Below are 21004 nucleotides of genomic sequence, written 5' to 3' on the forward strand. Positions count from 1 at the left end.
CAGGTTTACGCTTACGGCTCTGTTGCTATGACAGCAAGTCCCGGATGAGCTTCGGGGAACCGACTGATCCAGGATCACGCGAAATCGTCAACAATCTAATCCGGCTAACCTACTTAGCGAGGTACGAAGAACGGGCCCCAGGACCTAGAAACTTTCACAGGATCAGTACTGGACTACATCAAGTTCTGTACTGCAAATGTGACTGTGGACAAAAGCATTCGGGTTTTCCCAAACCAAAAACCCTGGATGACCAGCGAGGTCTGCTCACTCCTCAAAGCCCACGATGCCGCCTTCAGGTCAGGTGACAGAGCTCTGTACAGGGCTGCTCGAGCTGACCTGAAAAGGGGGATTAAAAAAGCCAAGTCAGACCACAAAAGAAACATCACGTCCATAGCTGGACTGGCCATTGGGCATACCGGGCATTTGCCCGGTGGGCCGCTGGCGATTTTTTGTTTTTATGGGCCGATGGATTTTTTTTTTTTAGGAAGGGTATATATATAATGAAAGGTGTTGGATTGGCCAATTGGTCATGATCGACTCTGGGCTGGACCAATTACAGCCGAGGAGGCCGGATGCACCCTCCCCCTTGTTTAGCAATCACGTGATTTTCGCGCATTGCATGCCGGGAACCAGTGGCAAAACAATCCAAGCACCGCATCAAATGCAAGCATTTGTAGCACCGCAAAACGTTCTTTCTCCAGTTCCAATACCTTCTTGTTTTTTCTTTGCCGCACAAAAAAGGAATGTACAAAACAAAAGGAGAACAATGCCGGTCCGTAAAAAGACAGACTCGACGAAAAGACAAAGAAAAGATACGAGGAAAAATCAGAGTGAAAGGGTCAGACCCTTACGAGCACACAGAGTGGACAAAAGACGTTAGCGTGCTGCCCAACTTTCACCACGCTCAGATTTATAATTATACGGTTCTTGGAGTGAGTGCATACACTCATGAAGTTTAGTAACTTCAGGTCACTGCAACAAGCCCAGGTACAGTTTACCGACGGATGGGTGCAGGACCTTGAAATGCACCGTGTAGAACGAAAGACCATCGTATGAACAAAGGTAAGTTTACCAGTCTCACAAATCGTCGTCATAAATACACATTCGTTAACCGTTTATTAATATAACCTTTGAGCTCAACGGTAATTAATTAGTAGTGGAAATAATCTCTGGTAGCATTACAGAAATGTAGCAGTGACAATAATATTGTATGTTGTAATCGGACAATTAGTGATACAAAACAACTGTTTTCTCCTGTGAATAAAAGTATGTTTTCGTCAGTGTACCATGGTAATAAAAGAAGCGAAACGTAATATTGTGTCAGGACAATTCACTATTTATGCACAATAAATAAAGGAGCATAGCGCGACAATTTCTGTTCAGCGCCAGACTTGCTTGTAACCTATATCACCAATTATGTTAAGAAAAATGACGTATTAACTACAACAAAACTCTGACCTTTGTGGGAATGCTTGGAGCAGACTAACATGTGAGCTGGAGTGTTCTGAGACGTTATATTTGGTATATTCAGACCATCCGTCGGCTCTTACTTCGGAAACATGGCTTAAAAAATGTCTCTTCAACGACGTAATCCGATAAAAAAAATCTCTTTACCCGTCGGCTTCCCGTGGCTGTCATGCGACCGGCTATTGAAGTTAATAATACAACAGCTTCTTGCCATTTTTTGGATTTCTTTTTATCGCTGCGTAACTGAGTTCAATTGAAAGCCTGCATGCGCTAGTACCTCTTGCCACAAGTTCCCAGAATCCTTTGCGGTTTTACCCCTGAATGACGTCACATTTTCAATCTTTATCCTGGTGGGCCGGTCTCTAGTCAAAATGCCCGGGCCGATTTTTTGTCCCAGTCCAGCCTTGATCACGTCCCACCTGTCCAGCACACACGGGAGGTGTGGCAGGGAATGCAAGACATCATCAACCACAGAGGCAGCACTGCGGAAACAGAAAACCTGAGTGTGCAGCTGGCAGAGGAAATAAACAGCTTCTTCGCCCGCTTTGAAACATCATAACAGCAGCACTCTGGTTGTGATGGTTCCTGCACCGCTTCACTCACTGTAACGGAGCACGATGTCAGACATGTGCTCCTAGCAGTGAACCCCAGGAAGGCGGCCGGTCCAGACGGAGTACCTGGCAAGGTACTAAGAGCATGTGCACACCAGCTCACCCTCATCTTCACCAGACTCTTCAACCTCTCACTGGATCAGGCAGCCATCCCATCCTGTCTAAAATCAGCCACAATCATCCCAGGGCCAAAGAAGTCTCCCATCTCCAGCCTGAATGATTACCGCCCTGTGGCCCTCACACCGGTAATCATGAAATGCTTTGAGAGACTAGTCCTTCAGCACATCAAGGATTACCTCCCCCCAGAATTCAACCCCCACTAGTTTGCATGCCGCGCAAACAGATCCACAGAAGACGCCATCGCCACAGCCCTCCATGCTGTGCTGAGTCACCTAGAGCAGCGGCAGAGCTACGTCCGAATGCTCTTCGTGGACTACAGCTCAGCCTTTAATACAATCATCCCGGACATCCTCATCACCAAAACTGGTCACTCTTGGCCTCCCTCCTCTCACATGCGCCTGGATAAAGGACTTTCTCACAAACCGGCCCCAGACTGTAAAACTCGGCCGTCATCTCTCCTCCACTCGCACACTGAGCACCGGCTCCCCACAGGGCTGTGTGCTGAGCCTCCTCCTGTATTCTCTCTACACCCACGACTGCAGTCCGACCCACAACAACAATCTCATCATCAAGTTTGCTGATGACACCACGGTAGTCGGACTCATCTCAAAGGGAGACGAGGCAGACTACAGAGAGGAAGTTCTGAAGCTGGCAGCATGGTGTTCAGAAAACAACCTGGCACTGAACAGTAAGAAAACCAAAGAGCTCATTGTTGACTTCAGGAGACAACGGACTGACTTGGCCCCCCTTTACATCAACGGGGAGTGTGTGGAGAGGGTCCACACCTTCCGGGTCCTTGGTGTCCTCATCTCTGCTGACATCTCCTGGACAGACAACATTTTAGCGGTCGTCAAGAAGGCCCAACAGCGGCTGCACTTCCTGAGAGTCCTCAGGAAGTATAAGCTGAACTCCAACCTGCTGCTGACCTTCTACCGCTCGTCCATTGAGAGCCTACTAACCTACTGCATCATGTTATGGTACGGCAGCTGCACCAAGGCGGATAGAGTGAGGCTTCAGAGTGTGGTCAAGACAGCACAAAAGATCATCGGCTGCCCTCTCCCCTCCCTGATGGACATTTATTCCTCCCGCTGCCTCAGCAGAGCAGCAAACATTATCAAGGACAGCTCCCACCCTGGTTTCAACATGTTCAGCCTGCTTCCCTCAGGGAAGCGCTACAGGTGCATCAACACAAAAACCCACAGACTCAAAAACAGTTTCTTCCCCAAAGCCATAACCACCCTGAACTCACACATGCACCGATAACACAGTCTCCCCCCCCCCCCCCCCCCCCTTCTTTTTTTCCTTTTCTCCCCACTTCCTCTATGGACGACCACTGTGCAATACCAATTCTATGTGCAATAACCCAACTTTATATACACAACACTATTTATTACATATTACTTTTATTTTTTAAACCGGCTTGTATATTTGTACATTTTATATATGTATATATATATATATATATATCTTTTCCCTCTGTTAATACTATCCATATGTATATAGCGCTGCAGAACTGTGCCCCCCTCCCCCCCCCAGCATGTTTGCACTGAGTAGGAGATGTTCTGTGTTATTTATTGTCATTTATGCTTAGAAATATTTAACCATATATGCTTAGAGGTGTATAATCGATTGTGTAGTGATATGATGTGTGATCCTTAATAGTCTGCAAAGGCTTTGTGTGCATTCCAGAGTGTTCTGGCATTCACACCCACATTCTGGGAGCATGGGAGAGGGCATACCTTCTCTTATTGTTTTATGGTAGGATAAACGTGTCTATATCTGTTTTAGGCTAAGTGCCTTTTGTTTACATGAACTGCTGGACTTCTAGACCAGCAGGTTTAGGGAAGTCGTTTATGGGGTCACACTCTGACCCCCCCCCCCCCCCCCCACACACACACACACACACACAGGCAAGGTACTCTTGTTTGTATGTAGATGTCATATGTTAATGAACCTATGCTTATTCATGTAACCTCAATAAAAGAGCAGTGTTACGGGGGAGCAGATGTCGAGCGTAGGAACGGCATTTGTCCAGTTCTCTCCTGTGCACAAGAAACATAAAGAACTTTGCCTACTCGTGTGTTGCTTTACTGTGTAATTAAATCATCTTGAACGTTCCAGCGAATAGGTTTAAGCTACAAACCTATCATTCTGTATCTCATTGTACAACTGTATAGTGACAATAAAGGAATTCTATTCTATTCTATTCTATTCTATTCTATTCTTTGAGCGAGCACTTTGGCAACAGTGGGAAGGGAAAACTCCCTTTTAACAGGAAGAAACCTCCGGCAGAACCAGGCTCAGGGAGGGGCGGCCATCTGCTGCGACCGGTTGGGGTGAGAGAAGGAAGACAGGATAAAGACATGCTGTGGAAGAGTGCCAGAGGTTAATAACAGATATGATTCAATGCAGAGAAGTCTATTAACATGTATTGAGTGAGAAAGGCGAAGTGCTTTTTTTTTTTTTTTTTTTCTTTTTTAAGTGAAGGCGAAGTGCTCTAATAGGGTGATATGATAGCACAAGGTCATTAAGATAAGATGGGGCATGATTATTTAAGACCTTGTATGTGAGGAGCAGGATTTTGAATTCAATTCTGGATTTAACAGGGAGCCAATGAAGGGAAGCCAATATAGGAGAAATATGCTCTCTCTTTCTAGTCCCTGTCAGTACTCTTGCTGCCTCATTTTGAATTAACTGAAGGCTTTTCGGGGAGTTTTTAGGACATCCTGATAATAATGAATTACTGTAGGCCAGCCTGGAAGAAATACATGCATGAACTAGTTTTTCAGCATCACTCTGAGACAGGATATTTCTAATTTTAGAGATGTTGCAGAAAATATATATGTGTCTGTGTGTGATTTATTTATTTAATATCATTAGATAAATAATTTTATCATTAGAATACAGGACAGAGTTATGTAAAAAAACAACAACAACAACAACTTGCATTTGCTTTGTGAGAGCACCAAATGATAGCTTAAACTGTTTATTCAAACTGTTCCACAGTTTCACTCTACACTCATTGACGTAATATTAAAGCAACTGATAGCCCAACACTGACCCCTGGGGAACAGCACAGGGAATGCCAATACATACAGTAAGGAGTAAAAGTCATTCAGCATCACAAACTATTCACTGTTAGTTAAATAACTTGTTCTGTCACCATGTAACCGGGTTCTGTTTAAATAGATTTTCCCTGAGAAAGTTACTCTTTAGTGCCCTCTTCTGGCACGACCTGGTGTAACATGCACGACTCTGTCTCTGTTCGATGATGTCATCAGAAAGCGCATGTTATTGTTTGGGGAAAGGACTTCTCCCGTTCTCCCGTCCGCTGCTGTAGTGGCATTTGTCTCCCTTAAGACGGTCTTTAAGGGCATTGTCGGTATGTAATTCTGTTCTACCCTTACTAATGAACAAATCTACTTGAAGTAATGTGATTGCAGTGTTTACTTAATAGAAACGTTTGTAAAGAGAGGATTTGCTAACGCTTTCGGCTAAACAAGCAATTTGTGCTGTTATTGTGTATTTGTCCTCATCTGTGATTTCTAAGAGCATTTCATGTTGTTTCTCAGTTTTACCCTACTTCAACTGGCCTAAGTAAAGGGAGTGAAGTCAAACCCTCTTGTCTGCGTGGTCATTTTGAAGAGGAGTTTAGTCTGAATGTCGACTCTAGCAAGGCGTTAGAGGCAGAGGACATTACAGTAAAACGACAGCCTCTCAAAGACCAGTCTCGTGGGGAACTGGACAGCAATTAGAGCTATCCTCCGGAAACAGCTCAGATGTAGGAAGAAATCCAATCGACAGCAACATGTCGCAGAGAACCAGCGCATCAATGAAAACCAGATCTAATATATCTGGCTCCTCCAGGCATACCAGGAGCTCAGCTGCAAGTAAGGCAGCCGCTGCACAAGCACGTGCAGAAGCTGAGGCGGCTAAGGCTGAAGCAGCATTTGTGGATAAAGAGAACGATCTGAAGCTGCAGCAAGCGGAACTGGAAGCTTCTATGCAGCTTCGAAAAATACGTCTTGAAGCGTCATTAGATAAAGTACGCATGGAAAAAAGGGCTGCAGCTGCAGAAGCAAAAGCAGAAGTTTTGGAGGCTGCAGCGATCCAAGATGATGGCGAGGGTCTTAGTGAGATAGATGTTCCTGCTGACGACCCAGTAACGCGCACAAGAGAATATGTGAAGGGTGCCTCACACGGCAGCCAAACCACGCCCATTCTAGAAACCTCCAATGATAACACGGAGACGAAACTCCTTCAGCATTCACCGACCATAGACTCCTACTCCAAGATCTTTACGCCAGGATCTGATGTACATTTTCGACCAAGCCTCAAGCCAGTTGCGACACCACACATCCAAACCCAAACCACACCCATAATAGCAAATCTAAAGGATTATTTCCCAGGCAAAGCTGATCAAAGTGAGACCTACACCCCTAAACAAGAACCAACGGTCAATTATGCACGACAGCCTCTGGACAGCGGCTACACCGGCGCGGCGTATATCACAACCCCAGACAACTCCGGTCACCCACATGAGACCACATGCCGGGAAAGGGGCCCACTGTACACTCCACTAGAAATGGAGCAGAACATGTCAGACCTTGTTAGATTTATGGCTCGACGTGAACTGGTGACTACAGGGCTCCTTCACTTCAACGACCGTCCCGAATGCTACAGAGCCTGGAAAGCATCGTTTATGAATGCCATCAGAGGTCTCAACCTCTCACCAAGTGAACAGCTTGACCTCCTCGTGAAATGGCTAGGTAAGGACTCAGCTGAACATGCCAGACGAATACGATCCGTGTATGCGAACCAACCAGCTAACGGACTCAGAGCTATGTGGGACAGGCTTAATGAGTGCTACGGTGCACCAGAGGTCATCGAGGGTGCCTTTTTGAAAAGATTAGACAACTTTCCCAAGATTCCAAACAGAGATGGTCGTAAACTAAGAGAGCTGGGAGACTTGCTGTCGGAGATACAGGCTGCCAAAGAAGATGGTGACTTGCTTGGGCTTAGTTATCTGGATACCCCTCGTGGTGTTACCCCTGTCGTCCAGAAGCTGCCATTTTATCTCCAGGAAAAATGGCTTTCTTTAGGCTTTAAGTACAAAGAAGATCGCGGGGCTCCCTATCCCCCATTCGGTTTCTTTGTAGACTTTGTGTGTCGGGAAGCACGGATGCGCAACGACCCTGGCCTCACACAGACAGCATACAGTAGTGAGTTATTAAGCAGTAAGCAATCGTCTAAAGCCGAAGGTCACAAAGCTGTGGCAGTTTTTAAAACGAGGGTCTCGCCGGATCCTCGGCCCCTTTTCAACGGTACAAGGACTGCATCGTTTCGCACCCAATCTGGAAGCGAGTCATCCACTAGAGATGATCCAGCAGAGCGCTGCCCGCTACACAACAAACCCCACCCCTTACCCAGGTGTCGCGGGTTTAGAGAGAAGCCAATGGAAGAAAGGAAAGCACTCTTAAAAAGGTACGGAATATGTTACAGGTGCTGCAGAGCCACACATTTGGCAAGGAATTGTGAAGACGACATCTCCTGCTCAGAGTGTGGAAGCAAGAGCCACATTGCAGCCCTCCACCCTGGATCTGCCCCATGGTCCACCAACACAGCACATTCCGCACCAGATCAGGGCGGGGAGGGAAATTCCAACCTGAATGAAGGTGATGTTTCCACAGCATGTACTGAGGTCTGCGGAAATTATTCCGCAGGGCGTTCCTGCTCAAAAATATGTCTGACCAGGGTGTACCCAACCGACTGCCCTGAAGCTGCAGTTACGGTATACACAATATTAGATGATCAGAGCAACAGATCACTTGCACGTACCGAGTTTTTTGACCTATTCAACATTGCAGGGCCTCCTTCACCATACACTTTGAAGACATGTGCCGGAACACAAGAGACAGAAGGCAGACAAGCACGTGGCTTTGTGATCGAACCCATTAACGGGAGTGTCACACTCTCTTTGCCGTCACTGATTGAATGCAACGAGATCCCAAATAACCGCGCAGAAATACCAACACCAGAGGTAGCATTAAACCACAGTCATTTGAAGGCCCTTGCAAAACACATTCCAAAGCTGGACTCCCAAGCTTCCATCCTGCTCTTGCTAGGCAGAGATATCATCAGAGTTCATAAGGTCAGAAGACAAGTGAATGGCCCACAAAACGCACCTTATGCCCAGAAGTTGGATCTGGGTTGGGTTATTGTAGGAGATGTGTGCATTGGAGATGTCCACAGACCTACGGTTATCAGCTCTTGCTACACTAACGTACTGAAAAATGGACGTCCTTCTCTCTTTCAGCCATGCCCAAACGATTACTATGTAAAAGAGAAGTATAGTAGTGGTAGCTCCCCCTCATTTCCCCTAACATGCAAACATCTCCCTGCTAGTGAGAAATGGGCCACCTTAGACTGTAATGTGTTCCAGACAACAAAGGACGACGACAAAGAAGCTCCTTCAATCGAGGACGGACAGTTCATCCACATCATGGAGCAAGAGGTCTATAAGGACCAAGAAAACAGGTGGGTGGCTCCCCTGCCTTTCAGATCTCTACGACCAAAGCTCCCTCATAACCACGAGCAAGCACTTGAACGTCTCAAATCTCTACAGCGGTCCTTCAGAAGGAAGCCTAAAATGAAGGAAGAGTTTGTCTCGTTCATGGCAAAGATCTTTCAGAATGGGCACGCTGAAGAAGCCCCACCTCTGAAGCCTAATGAGGAGCATTGGTACCTACCTTGTTTTGGGGTTTACCATCCCAAGAAGCCCTCCCAAATAAGAGTCGTCTTCGACTCCAGTGCCCAGCACAAAGGTTTGTCTCTGAACCAAGTACTCCTAACGGGACCAGACCTCAACAACACCCTGGTAGGAGTCCTCCTTCGGTTTCGGAAAGAACAGATCGCCTTCACTGTGGACGTGCAACAGATGTTTCATTGTTTCAAGGTGCGTCCTGAAGACCGGAACTTCCTCAGGTTCCTCTGGTTTAAAGAGAACAACCCAGAGAAAGAGATTATGGAGTTCCGTATGAACGTGCACGTCTTTGGAAATAGTCCTTCGCCGGCTGTGGCTATCTACTGTCTTAGACGTGCAGCACAGGAAGGCCGGAAGGAGTATGGGGAGGACGTAGAACAGTTTGTCACTCGTGACTTTTACGTAGATGACGGGTTAAAGTCCTTGCCCACAACAGACGCAGCTATCGACCTGCTCAAAAGAACTCAAAAAATGCTGGCTCGCTCTAACCTTAGGCTGCATAAGCTGGCTTCGAACAGCAAGGAGGTCATGAAGGCCTTTCCCAGTGAAGATCATGCCACAGACCTGAAAGATTTGGACCTTACTGCTGACACTCTACCAATGCAGCGTAGCCTTGGGCTGTACTGGAACTTGGATTCAGACTGTTTTACTTACCGCGTCCAGGACGAGAGAAAGGCATTCACTCAACGAGGAGTTCTCTCAACGGTGAACAGCCTGTACGATCCTCTAGGATTCGTCTCCCCCGTGACAATTCAAGGGAAACTGCTGCTTCGAGAACTGGCCTCACAATCTTCAGATTGGGACACCCCACTACCAGCAGAAAAGGAAAAGGTGTGGGAAAGTTGGAGAGATTCTCTGCAGGAGTTAAGACATCTGAGGATCCCCCGACCATACTCAAACATGTCACCATCTACTGTCAAGTTAACAGAACTCTGTGTCTTCTCAGATGCCTCAGAGAAAGCAGTAGCTGCCGTTGCCTACTTGAAGACTGTGGATGCAGATGGGGGATGCTGCACTAGATTGGTTGCAAGTAAAGCCAAACTGGCCCCACGTCCAGAGCATACTATACCTCGGTTGGAGCTTTGTGCAGCAGTCATGGCAGTAACTCTGTCTGAGGTCATCACCTCCGAAATAGACATTGTATTTGACGCAGTCACCTACTACACAGACAGTAAGGTGGTGCTCGGATATATCTACAATGAGAAGAGAAGGTTTTATGTATACGTGAGCAACCGAGTCCAGAGGATCAGACGAAGCACTACGCCACAGCAGTGGCGATATGTCTGCTCAGAAGACAACCCCGCAGACATCGCCTCACGGTCTATCACAGCAGACCACCTTGAGAACACAATATGGTTCTCTGGACCGGCATTCTTGTCTCGACTTGAAGGGGCGTCACCGGTGGTACAGAGGTTTGACCTTTTGGAACCAGATCAAGACAGTGAAATCAGGCCTCAAGTCACAACACTGTCGGTCACTGTCCTCAAACATCTCGGCTCTGGGCGGTTCAATCGCTTCTCATGCTGGGGTTCCCTCATAAGGGCTCTTGGTACCCTTATTCACATTGTTCAGAGCTTCAAAAAAGGAACGGAGTGTGTCGCTCAGAAATGTGAGGGTTGGCACCAGTGCAGCACACCCCCAACCAGGGATATTCTTGAACAGAGTAAGCTAGTCATTATCAAAGCAGTTCAACAAGAGGTCTATAGGAAAGAACTGGAGTGTCTTGCATCAAACGCCAACATTCCCAAGAGCAGCCCACTCGTTGCCCTGGATCCTTTCATTGACTCAGACGGGCTGTTAAGGATCGGGGGTCGCCTCATTGAGGCAAAAATAGGATTCCACGAGAAACGGCCACTGGTCCTGCCTGGACGGCATCACGTAACCACTCTCATAGTGCGTCACCTTCATGAGCAGGTACGTCACCAAGGACGTCTTTTCACTGAAGGAGCTGTCCGAGCTGCAGGTTACTGGATCGTTGGTGGCAGGAGATGCATTAATAGACTCGTTTTCGAGTGCGTCACTTGTCGAAGGCTGAGAGGGAGGTGTGAAGTCCAAAAGATGGCAGACTTGCCACCTGACAGGCTCAGCATGGAACCACCCTTTAGCAACGTCGGCATTGATGTGTTCGGGCCCTGGTCTGTATCAGCCCGTCGCACGAGAGGAGGCCACGCCGAAAGTAAGAGGTGGGCTGTCCTCTTTACCTGTCTGTGTGTCAGAGCTATACACATTGAGGTAATTGAGTCATTGGATGCCTCCAGTTTCATAAACTCATTCAGAAGGTTTATGGCGATTCGAGGACCTTTGAAAAGCATACGCTCCGACCAGGGTACTAATTTCACCAGAGCTTGCAAGGATATGGGGATTCCCTCGAATCTTGATGGGAAACACATGGAGAGGTTTCTGTCAGAACACGGATGTACGTGGACTTTCAACACACCACATTCCTCTCATATGGGAGGAGCGTGGGAAAGGATGATCGGCATCACACGTCGTATCCTGGACTCGATGCTTCTTCAGATGGGCTCCTCCAAACTCACGCATGAGGTACTCACAACATTCATGGCTGAGGTCTCGGCCATAGTGAACAGTCGACCATTGGTGCCCGTGTCAAATGATCCTACAGATCCTTTCATTCTTACACCGGCTTCATTGCTTACTCAGAAAGTAGGTCCATGCCCAGTACCAGAAGGAGATTTTGGACATAAAGACCTATTGAAGCAACAGTGGCGCAGGGTCCAAAGCTTGTCTAACACATTTTGGGACAGGTGGCGGAAACAGTATCTGTCAACACTACAGTGTCGAACAAAGTGGACTTCTGACCGGCCAAACCTTAAGCAAGGAAGTGTGGTGCTTCTTAAGGACAGTCAGTGTAGCAGGAACGACTGGCCCTTAGGTATCATCGTCGATGTGTATCCCAGTAAAGACGGAAGGGTGCGCAAAGTGCAAGTGAAGGTCATTAAGAAAGAGGGACCAAAGCTTTACGTCCGACCCGTGAATGAGATGATCTTGCTTATTCCTCCAGATGACTGAAATGTGTTTGACCTTGTCATATTAGTAGGTGAAACCCTGCTGAGTTTCAGACGGGGAGTGTTCTGTCACCATGTAACCGGGTTCTGTTTAAATAGATTTTCCCTGAGAAAGTTACTCTTTAGTGCCCTCTTCTGGCACGACCTGGTGTAACATGCACGACTCTGTCTCTGTTCGATGATGTCATCAGAAAGCGCATGTTATTGTTTGGGGAAAGGACTTCTCCCGTTCTCCCGTCCGCTGCTGTAGTGGCATTTGTCTCCCTTAAGACGGTCTTTAAGGGCATTGTCGGTATGTAATTCTGTTCTACCCTTACTAATGAACAAATCTACTTGAAGTAATGTGATTGCAGTGTTTACTTAATAGAAACGTTTGTAAAGAGAGGATTTGCTAACGCTTTCGGCTAAACAAGCAATTTGTGCTGTTATTGTGTATTTGTCCTCATCTGTGATTTCTAAGAGCATTTCATGTTGTTTCTCAGTTTTACCCTACTTCAACTGGCCTAAGTAAAGGGAGTGAAGTCAAACCCTCTTGTCTGCGTGGTCATTTTGAAGAGGAGTTTAGTCTGAATGTCGACTCTAGCAAGGCGTTAGAGGCAGAGGACATTACATAACTCCTTACTGAATTTAACACAAACCCCCTGATGCCAAATTGTTCCAGTTTTTTAAATAATAAACTATGATCTATTGTATCAAATTCCTTTTATAAGTCTACCAGATACTGTCTTTTGTCTGTGAAGTTTGTGATGTAGTCTGCTGAGTCTAATAATGACAGTCATGTTGATCTGTTTGATTTAAACCTGTACTGTTAATGACTTACTGTGGTATATGTTCAGTTTTCTAGTAGATTATTAAACAGTTAAATGAGGCATACTTCATATTCATGTTGAGAGTGTCTTCAGGAGGATTAAACAGTATTACATAAATGACAGGTTCTTACCTACAGCACTAGTAGCCTGTGGACCAATCGTGCTCTCTAAACCAACCTTCTGTTCTAAAGCAGAGTAGGCTGTAACGTTGATATTTTAAAACATCCATCCATCCATCCATCCATCCATCTTCATCCGCTTTATCCGAGGCCAGGTCGCGGGGGCAGCAGCCTAAGCAGAGACGCCCAGACCTCCCTCTCCCCAGCCACCTCCTCCAGCTTATCCGGGGGAACACCAAGGCGTTCCCAGGCCAGCCGAGAGATAATCTCTCCAGCGTGCCCCGGGGCCTCCTCCCAGTGGGACATGCCCGGGACTTTTAAAATAAAACAGGCTGAGGTAATTACAACATGTTTGTCTCATGTTAGCTGTGTGCGGCAGGCAGGAATAGACCCAAACTGCAGACTCACTGAGGCAAAAAATAAACTCAAAACTCAGCTTTATTGCTGGACACCAGAAACACAAAACTAAGTATACTGGGAATACTCATGAAAGTAAACAAACAAACAAACAAACAGGCAGGCAGGCCACACAGCGGGGAATTACGGAGAATGTGACATCGAACAGAGGAAGACACAGACAAAAAATACAAGAGGGTAACAAGGGAATGAGGACCGGGAGGGAAACACAGCTGGGACTAATTACACCCATGAGACCACGAGGAAGAAAAACTAAATACACTAACACCAGACAAGGAACTATTAAAGTAAAACAGGAAACATAACAGACACGCTGAGACATGGACTAGACGTAGGGACTAGGAAGGAACAGACATGAAAACATAACTGAGTCAATGAGACACAAGAAACACAGGCAGGACAATAAAAAAACCTAAGAACTACAAACAAGAAATTAATAAAGATAACTAGACCATTAGAAACACAAAATCAAAGAACAGAGATCATCAACACATAAACATTGGGTCACCGGACCCAGGTAACACTGAGATTGCTTTCTATACTCTTAACTCTATCTGTCTGTAGTCCCAGCCTGCTTCAAAATGGCCACCATCGTCCCTGTACCCAAATCCTCCACCATCTCCTCATTGAACGACTGGCGACCTCTAGCCCTGACCCCCATCATAAGCAAATGCTTCGAGAAGCTGGTCAGGGACTTCATCTGCTCTGCACTACCCGACTCACTGGACCCTCTAAAGTTTGCATACCGCCACAACAGGTCCACTGACACTACATACTGCCCTGTCCCACCTGGAGAAGAGATACACGTATGTGAGAATGCTGTTTGTAGATTACAGCTCAGCATTCAATACCATCGTTCCCTCGAAGCTGGACAGGAAACTGCAGGATCTAGGACTGAGCAGCTCCCTCTGCAGCTGGATCCTTAGCTTCCTGTCTGACAGACGCCAAGTGGTCAGACTGGGCAGCATCACCTCATCCCCCATCACACTGAACACTGGTGCTCCACAGGCGTGTGTACTGAGCCCTCTCCTGTACTCACTCTACACCTACGACTGCACAGCCACTAACAACTCCAATATTTATTTTTATTTTATTATTTTTTACTATTTAATTTGTAAAAATGTGTATACACACACACACACACACACACACACACACACACACACACACACGTAGAAAAACATTTAGTATACACATCCAGAAATGCATACACTATTATATATTGTACATATATTTATTAGTTTCAGATTAGCCATTCTTGTATTTTGCTCGTTTGTGTTGTTGTGTTTTGCACATCTCTGTTGCTTGTGGGGCTCGCACACAAGAATTTCACTCGCATGTGCTGTGCCAGTGTGCCTGCACATGTGATGTGACAATAAAAGTGATTTGATTTGATTTGATTTTGAACTCGGGGTGAACATTAGCGATGAGCATGACTAACCAATTAATTGTTGTTATTGTCACTGGTTTCTAAACAAGCACAGTAATGATGTATACTTTATATATCTGTTGTGTGCAGATTTCAGGATCTCAAACATTCAGTATGCAAAGTGATATGTTAATGTTTATCTAGTTTTGGTGGATTGATATACAATATGCCAAAAACGGATAAATCAAAGATGAAGTTATTATTCAATGAGATCACAGAAAGGAGATTTCTGCATTTATGGAGAAATCTCAAAAACATATTTGTCAAACGTCCAGTGTGCATTCCTCTGCATATTGTCCGTATCTGTGACAACGTGGTGTGACACCTAGTTTTCTGTCTTCATTTATGTTGGAAGTGATAGCTAGTAATGTGTCAGTCGCGAATGAAACGGCTCTTAGAGCCGGATCTTTATTGGGAGCCGTGGGTTTTTTTGTCTTTTTCTCACCCTCTCTCTCGCACTTTTTTTCCGCTTCACTCCGCACGCAAACCTTGTGCTTTGCACTGGGAAGGGGGGAAGGGGCAGTAGTTGCAATCTCAGTAGCACAGGAAAAGAGCAGGAGGGAAAGAGAGAGAAAGGGAGCCAGGGACAACAACATCACATTAGGAAGGTATAGTAAGCATCCACAACTGAAAGGATTCAGAAAGTTTATGCATGCAGGCCCATATGACAGAGAATGTGCATCTTCTTTTTGTTTTCATATTTTAATTTATATTTTATTGTGTTGTGGTTTGCAGTGTTTTGTGTTGTTTCACTTTAAATTTGTTTAAAAGGAAAAAGCTGAAAATTTAAATAGTTAAAAGTTGAAATGTGAATAGTTGGTTTTTGTATTATATGATTTATTTATTAAATTTCATGTGGGGTGAATAAATACAGTTTTGTCACATTTTTATATTTAATTCAGGTATTTTAAGGGACGCTGGCGGCACTGAAAGACTCCCCTACCTGTCCAGAAAGCAGAAAGGTTTAGAAACGAAATGTTTCTTTGACTGTTGATGGTCTCATTAGTCATCCTACCCTATCCAGAGTCGTAAAACAACAAAAAATGTAAAAAAACAAACAAAAAAACAAACAAACAAACAAAAAAAAACCCAACTTTTTACTTTATACATTTAAGACTCAAATTCAAATAATAGTTTGCTTAAAGCCCTAGAAACACTATTTACAATGTCTAATAGTGCCAACAAGTTTACAGTCAATACATATATACTGTTGTTTTAAGGTAACGACTAGCAGATGAAGTAGCAGAAGTAGAAAGGGGCCCTGAAAGACACCAACGCTGGTGCAGGAAGGCCAACAGCCAAAACAAAGATGGATCATAGAAATATTCTCCTCATACTTCATAGAAAAAAATATGAGAGGTACGAGTTGGATGGTGTCGATAAAATACAATTACATACTGTACAAGCATGGTGTTCACACAGGGAAGGAAACAACCCAATTCAATGTTTGACAGTAAGGCAGTAAGGTAAGTGCAATACTTACTTAAAACCACCAAGGCATCCAGAAGACTTTGGGAAAGAGCGAATAAGAGAGAAAGAGAAACAAGAGAAAGTGTGTGTGTGTTTGTTAGTGTATATGTGTGTGAGGGAGAGCTATAGAGCGGCAACCAGTCCAGGATGTATCCTGCTATTTGTTCTATGACAGCTGAGATAAACCCTCTAATTGGTAGTTCTTTTACATATTGTCATAACACTTATTTATTACAACTGGCCAAAAAGACTCACGACTGATGTTCTTTCTATAATAAATGATTTAAATTGTTTCTTTAAAGAGTACTGAACTGGTGGCAGTACAGCCATTATGGAGTGATACAGAGGAATGCCCATAGGTTAATGGCAGATTTTGTGTTTAAAAAACCAGGATTACAATGTAGAAAACATTTTTTAAAGAATCAGGTAAATATTAGTGCATTACACTCTTAACTTCACATTCAGCTGATATCTCTATACCTATATTCATAAATTAATTCATTCTAAATTACCCCTTTATTCAATGTCAACAAGGTGAGCAGTGTCTCTCGTTGACCGACAAACTGCTACATACATGAAACACAGTAGTTGGAACGGTGGTGTCCATGTATTCAACACTGCAGGCTAACATGGTGGTTTCCTCACACCGGCACCAGCTCCTGTGTATTTTTAATGGATTTATTCTAAGTTGATGAGAGTGCATCAATTTCACAGGACGTAATTACACATTAATCTATGACAGACTGTATCTTTAAAATAAAAATGTGTATAACAACACCAATGACAACAAACCCATGAAAATGATAGTAGTGCAAGTGATATGACACTGCAACAATTTTAGAAACGATTACAAAATTAATGTAAAGGACCAGACCTGAATATAACAACCACAAAGTGAAAGATACTGGCAGCAGCCAGTGCTACCTCTCAGCCTCTTAGTAGATGCACTGAGGGTATAAATTATAAAATCATCTGAGAGGTAAGTACTTCATTTTCCAGTAAAATATAATGCATTTCAGAACCTCTGTTCCCTTAATGTCATAGCTACTGTGTCCCCATTAAAAATGGAAAAGTTAGGGTGGACATTTGTGCATGATATTTTACAAGACAGAAAGATAGCACCATGACTTCATCAATGATAGTTTGTTTTCTTGATGCATTACACAAACTGTACCTGAGCAGTGATGCTGGTAAGTGACAGGGCCATCTTGTTCACACTGACATACTTGAGTGCCTATGAGACTGGGACCACTTAGTGACTTGAAAAAAAGGGCATAGTGCTTGGCTTTGCTTTACACAAAAGGAAAAACCTGCTGCTAATGCCTCTGCACAAAATGGCCTAAAATAACAACAACAACAACAAAAAATGCCACAATCGCTTCCAGTGCTTATAGTTTGTGACAGGTGCGGATACTTTCAGTGCAACTCTTCAATACCTCCATTTTGTTCAATGTCATTGGATCCAAAAAATTAATGATAATAAACAATTTCCAATTCTTTTTCTATTTCTATTTCTATATGTAAACTTAAAGTCACATACAAACGAACTGTATTTATAAAGTTTGAACTTGAAGTGCAGTGAAAATTTGGCATGTGAACAGTTGAAGTGAAACACAGAGCAGAGCGCCATCAGTTGGAAACAACAAAAGTTAGGAAAGTGTCATAAAGGATAGTAATAAAACACCACTTCTTCACCTTTGTCCCTCTAAAACAAAAAGACAACTTACTTCATAGTCAGTCCAAGATTATTTATTAAATTATTACTGATCGATTTGTCCTCAAGCTTGGTTGGTTTCAACAGATCATTAAAATTGGGGAAAAAATTGTATTATGAAATACATACTGGCTATCCACACAAAACTGTTGCAAAACCAAACAAAGAAAAGAGAAGAAAGCTGTAAACTGGCTAAAACTCACAGTAGCTCACAGTGAGATGGCAAAGAAAAGCATTCAATATAAATTTGACTGATTCAGGGTGTGCAGAGCTTATTCAGTGTTAGACTCCAAGTGGACAGAAATGTTTTGCTTCACAAAAAGGTTTACTTTAATTTCACTGAGGTGCTAGTTTCATTTGGGGAAACCTACATTCATGTGAAGATGAAGAAGTCACTTGGATGAGCGATGAAATGTTTCTCCCAGTGAAAACACTACGTTCAGATGAACAGAATCAACTTTCTGGGGTTTAATTTTATCATTATATCTTTACTTCAAGTTCAGCTCAGCGACAAAATCCATGAAAGGAATACTTTGACGTTGACAAAGTGAAAACTAAATCAATGATAGAAGGATTACAATAAAATCTGGTAAGTGTGTTGTAATTAATATTAATATGCAGAAAACAAGAGCAAGCAAGAGCGTTAGTTCAATGGGGAAAACACAAGTCACTGATAATCAAACATAAGTGTGTGTTTCTTTATTTAATGTTACTAATACACATTTTAATACAGAACAGTAGATGGCAGTGTGAGACTATACTATACTACTATACTACTCTACTACCAACACTTCTGCGATGTTCATGTTTTTATTTGAACAGGCTAAAAATTGCCCTTTCTAGTTGTTTGATTTCTTCAAATGTCCTCCTGCCAGCATCGGCGACTACTTCACCGATTCGTATCAGATGATATAATGGATTAAACTTCTCAGCTTCATCTCTGGCCTCATTTTCACACCATGACTGAATCTTGCGTCTTTCTTCCTCCAGTTCTCTCTCACACTTCTCCTTTAACTTCTTCATCTCCAATTCTTTCTCCTCCCTCTCTGCCTCTCTCTCCTCCATCTCTCTCTTTCTCTCCTCATTCATCTCCTCCTCTCTCTCCTTCCTCTCCCTCTCTCTCTCAGCCTGGAGTTGTTCGTTGTATTTCTGCATCTCTTTCTCATATCTTTCCCGTATTTCTCTCTCAACCTTCTCCTTTTCTTTCTGTATTTCTTCTTCTTTCTCTCTCAGGATGCGTTGTTTCTCCTCTTCAATCGCCCTCTCAGCCTCTTGGATCATCTCGTTGGTATAGTGGCTTCCTCCGTTCTTCTGGACTATCTCTCTGATCTTCTGGATCAGCTCAGTGACCTGAGAGCGCTCCTTCAGTTTATTATTGAAGACATGGTACTGACCGTTACATCTGGTCACGAGTTCCTGCAGGTCTGAGCTTTCTTCTAAGAACTCTTCAATAGTGGTGCTTTCAAGTAGGTCCCCGTGGGTAAAGAGAACCATGCTGTATTTGTCTGCTGCGTGGCCAAAGATTGTTTGAATCCTTTGCACCGTCTGTTTTTCCTCTTCAGTGTATCTGCCCAGTCTGATGACCACCAAGAAGATATGGGGTCCTGGAGAAGCATAGGAGATGCACTGGCATACATCTTTAGTTGTTCTCTCCTTATCAAACCTGGTATCAAACAGCCCCGGGGTGTCAGTGACAGCAACTTGCTGCCCATCCACTTTAACTTTGCCTTTTGAACACTCTACAGTCATAGATTTGGCACTGAACTTGGATTCAAAGCACTCACGACCCAGAATAGTGTTTCCAGTAGCACTCTTTCCAGTTCCAGTCTTTCCCACTATCACAATCCTGACCTCATCATCATTTGTCCTGCCTGTGCAGAAAGATCAGAAACAATGAATAAGGATCTACATCAGGCTCTAATACATTTTTTTTCTGACCATTAACTAACTTTTGGGATCGAATTTTCTAGATTCCAAAAATTTGCAGATACCCAAGAAGATGTGTCACAACTATTAATTCTGTGAGGTCATAGTCATGATCAGTGATCAATGATATGTATGTTATTAATTATTATTTAGATTTTTTTTTTTTTTTAAAGATTTACCTCACATACATATAAAATCCTAAATCATAGGGTTGGGATTGGAGTTTGAAGCTAGGATTAGAGGGTTAAAAGTTATTTCAAAGTGATTTTCAAAGCTACAGCTACAGCTGCTTTCTACAAAAGACTTTCTCCACAGAGCTTGTCTAACATTTAATTATTCAAGCCTGATCACTGCTGTAACATTAAAAAAATACCACTAACATGAAGACTTACCAAGTTTGCTGTCCATGTTTGGGATGAAATTGTTCCTGTCCTAAATAGTGCAGTGCAGATACTTCTTCTGTGTTAAGTCAGAAGTGAAAGTCAGAGGCTGTGCTGCACCTCCTTTAACAGAGCATATCAACCAATCCACACCCACAAATAACTGCATTGGACACAGAGTGAAAGTAAAACTAAAGTTTTGTGGTACTTTTCCAGCTATAAGGGGTTTTGTATAAAGCCGGAAAACCATGTTGATTTCTTGAATTCTTTGCACCATGTGCATTTCCTCTTCAGTGTATCTGCCCATCTGAGAGCATACAAGAAGATACAGGGTCATGGAGAAGCTTAGGAGATGCACAGGGATGCACCTTTGTGATTTTATCCAAGGAAGGCCTGGTATCAGACAGATATGGCTTTTCCTTTAGAACAGGCTACAGTCATAGACTTAGCACTTCACTTCGATTCAAAGCACTGATGTGCTAGAATGATGTTTCCAGCATCAGTCTGATTAGTCCTGTGCATTACAAGCACACATTGCATGTGTATATAGCAGCAAAGCAGCTTTAGTGACTGTTTATATTTATTTATTTTGATGTTATTGGCTCTATTCATAAACAAATATAAGTGTGAAAACAGTAATGTGCTCTGCTTACTTTCAAAGAGTAATGAAAAATGCAACAAAAATTGGATCTGAGGAACATCCATTTTCAGTTTCAGTTTCTCAGCTGCATTGTTTTATGTCCTGGTTATTTA

General features: G+C 43.8%; 1 protein-coding gene across 1 annotated transcript; it reads right to left on the minus strand.

The window, feature by feature from the left end:
* Window positions 1–18755: 18755 nt before the first annotated feature.
* Window positions 18756–20279, minus strand: LOC101471282 (GTPase IMAP family member 9-like). The gene is made up of 3 exons (XM_076877030.1): window positions 20264–20279; window positions 19137–19816; window positions 18756–18959 (listed from the first exon to the last, which is right to left on the minus strand). The coding sequence occupies exons 1-3, from the start codon at window positions 20277–20279 to the stop codon at window positions 18756–18758; spliced, it is 900 nt and encodes a 299-aa protein (XP_076733145.1).
* Window positions 20280–21004: the final 725 nt, after the last annotated feature.

The sequence above is a fragment of the Maylandia zebra genome, linkage group LG18, assembly GCF_041146795.1.
Source record: "Maylandia zebra isolate NMK-2024a linkage group LG18, Mzebra_GT3a, whole genome shotgun sequence".
Lineage (NCBI taxonomy): Eukaryota > Metazoa > Chordata > Actinopteri > Cichliformes > Cichlidae > Maylandia > Maylandia zebra.